The 1,726-nt window shown below is 49.5% G+C and overlaps 1 protein-coding gene across 1 annotated transcript in view; it reads left to right on the top strand.

Annotated features, from left to right (window-relative positions):
* LOC107102624 (EMILIN-1-like) overlaps positions 1 to 1,726 on the top strand; it is a 22,493-nt gene that overhangs the window by 18,336 nt on the left and 2,431 nt on the right. Inside the window, exons 2-3 of the mRNA XM_015402002.1 lie at positions 712 to 935; positions 1,010 to 1,724. Coding sequence (XP_015257488.1) covers positions 712 to 935; positions 1,010 to 1,724 — 939 coding nt within the window. The remainder of the gene's footprint in view (positions 1 to 711; positions 936 to 1,009; positions 1,725 to 1,726) is intronic.

Below are 1,726 nucleotides of genomic sequence, written 5' to 3'. Positions count from 1 at the left end.
ACAGCTCGCCCAAGCTTAGCACCTAATTTAAAGCATCAGACGGAATAGCAGAAGGTTTTACTGTGAGACGTCAGCAGTCCGGGTGAAGCAGAAGGAAGTTCAGCTTCGGTTTGTAGCTCCACACACGTCTGTCCAAAGCAGGTCGATTGGCTATCGAACGAGGGCGTCCCCTCGCAGACACACCGTTTCAACGATCTGCGGTTCCCGTCCTCAAAGGGGGAATTCCACAAACAGCACGCAGAAGGAAACTCCGTTCTTTCTCACACAACTCAGCGGGAAGGCACCATTATACCCTGCAGTCCATGAGTTTCATGGCAGAAAGCTAGTATCAGATAGCTTCCAGGGATATCAGGCACAATAATACCCTGCAGTCTGTGGCTTTGGCGGCAGGAAAAGAGGACAGCTAATTTAGCTAGCTACCAGAGAACATCCTACGTGGAATTTGACTCTGACCTGGATGACTGAGAACTTTCAACAGAAACCTTGACTGAAGCATTATCTAGAGTTTTGGGTATAACCTATTCAATTCAATTCAGTTTATTTATATAGCGCCAAATTCACAACAAATGTCATCTCAAGGCACTTTACAGCTCAACCTAGTTGGGTTAATCTTGTGCAGACTTTTCTGTAGATCCGATACTAGTAATGGTTGTAGATAATCTCTGGTAGAACCTTTAATAGAGCCTGGGTGCAGGGAGCTGATCCTCTCAGTCCTGCAGCACATTTCCTCACTGCTTCTTCTGATCTTGTCTCTCCATCAGGCTCACGATAAAACTCTGGTTAGCATCAACAACCACCTGGTCAATGGGAAGGGGAATGAGCTGGAAGGAGATCCTTCAGGTGGAGCTCTGAATGGAGAGAAGCTGAACTCCCTGAAGGAGAACATCCTGAAGGAGCTGGAGAGCAGGGTGCTGCTGTCCTGCTCAACATGCCAGGTAAATACTGGTCCTCTGAAGAGTGTTTTATATGAAGAAGGTTTTATATGAAGAGTTTTTCCTGCTGTTGTCAGGTCGGCGTGGAGGATCTGCGGCGACAGCAGGAGGAAGACCGGGAGAGGATCCGAGCTCTGGAGAAGCAGCTGAATGCGGCTGATGTTCGGTACCGACAGGACCTAGCAAGGCTTCAACAGGAGGTGCAACGCTCGCAGAGATGCTGTAGCTCCATCGATGACCTCCAACGTCGTGTCAGTGATGCAGAGAACAAAATCAGTGTATCGTCTGAGAATTTATACAATCTCCTCAACAGTCTGGACTCCAGTAGAACAGACGGAACAAGCAATGAGGGGGAATCGAAAGGAGGAGAACCGGCTGTGGGTGAAGGTACCAGAGATGGTGGGGTGAAGAATCTACTGAAGGACCTGGAGCTTCACATCAACACTGGCGTACAGCAAACTGAGAAGAACTGCTCTTACTTAGAAAAAGACATGAAGGACTACGTCCACAAACAGGTGGACGACCTGAGGACGGTTTTACTGGATCGCTTTGACGACCGGACTTTCAGAATCCAAGATGTGGAGTTGGAGGTTGAGCAGGTGCAGAAAGAGATGTCTGACCACAATGAGCGGCTCTCTGAGTTGGAGAACAGAACCTCTGCGACGAGTCGCAGGATAGAGGAGTGTGGCTGTGGAGGTTCTAACGGTGGGGGAGGCCAAGGAGGAGCTGGAGGAGGTGTCACTGGATCTGGTGGTTCTGGTGGAACTGGGGGAGGTGTCACTGGATCTGGTGGT

The sequence above is a fragment of the Cyprinodon variegatus genome, unplaced genomic scaffold (genome assembly GCF_000732505.1).
Source record: "Cyprinodon variegatus isolate N-32 unplaced genomic scaffold, C_variegatus-1.0 Scaffold1283, whole genome shotgun sequence".
NCBI classification, from domain to species: Eukaryota; Metazoa; Chordata; class Actinopteri; order Cyprinodontiformes; family Cyprinodontidae; genus Cyprinodon; species Cyprinodon variegatus.
Note: the sequence above shows the minus strand (reverse complement) of the source record. Positions and strands in the feature narration are given on the sequence as shown.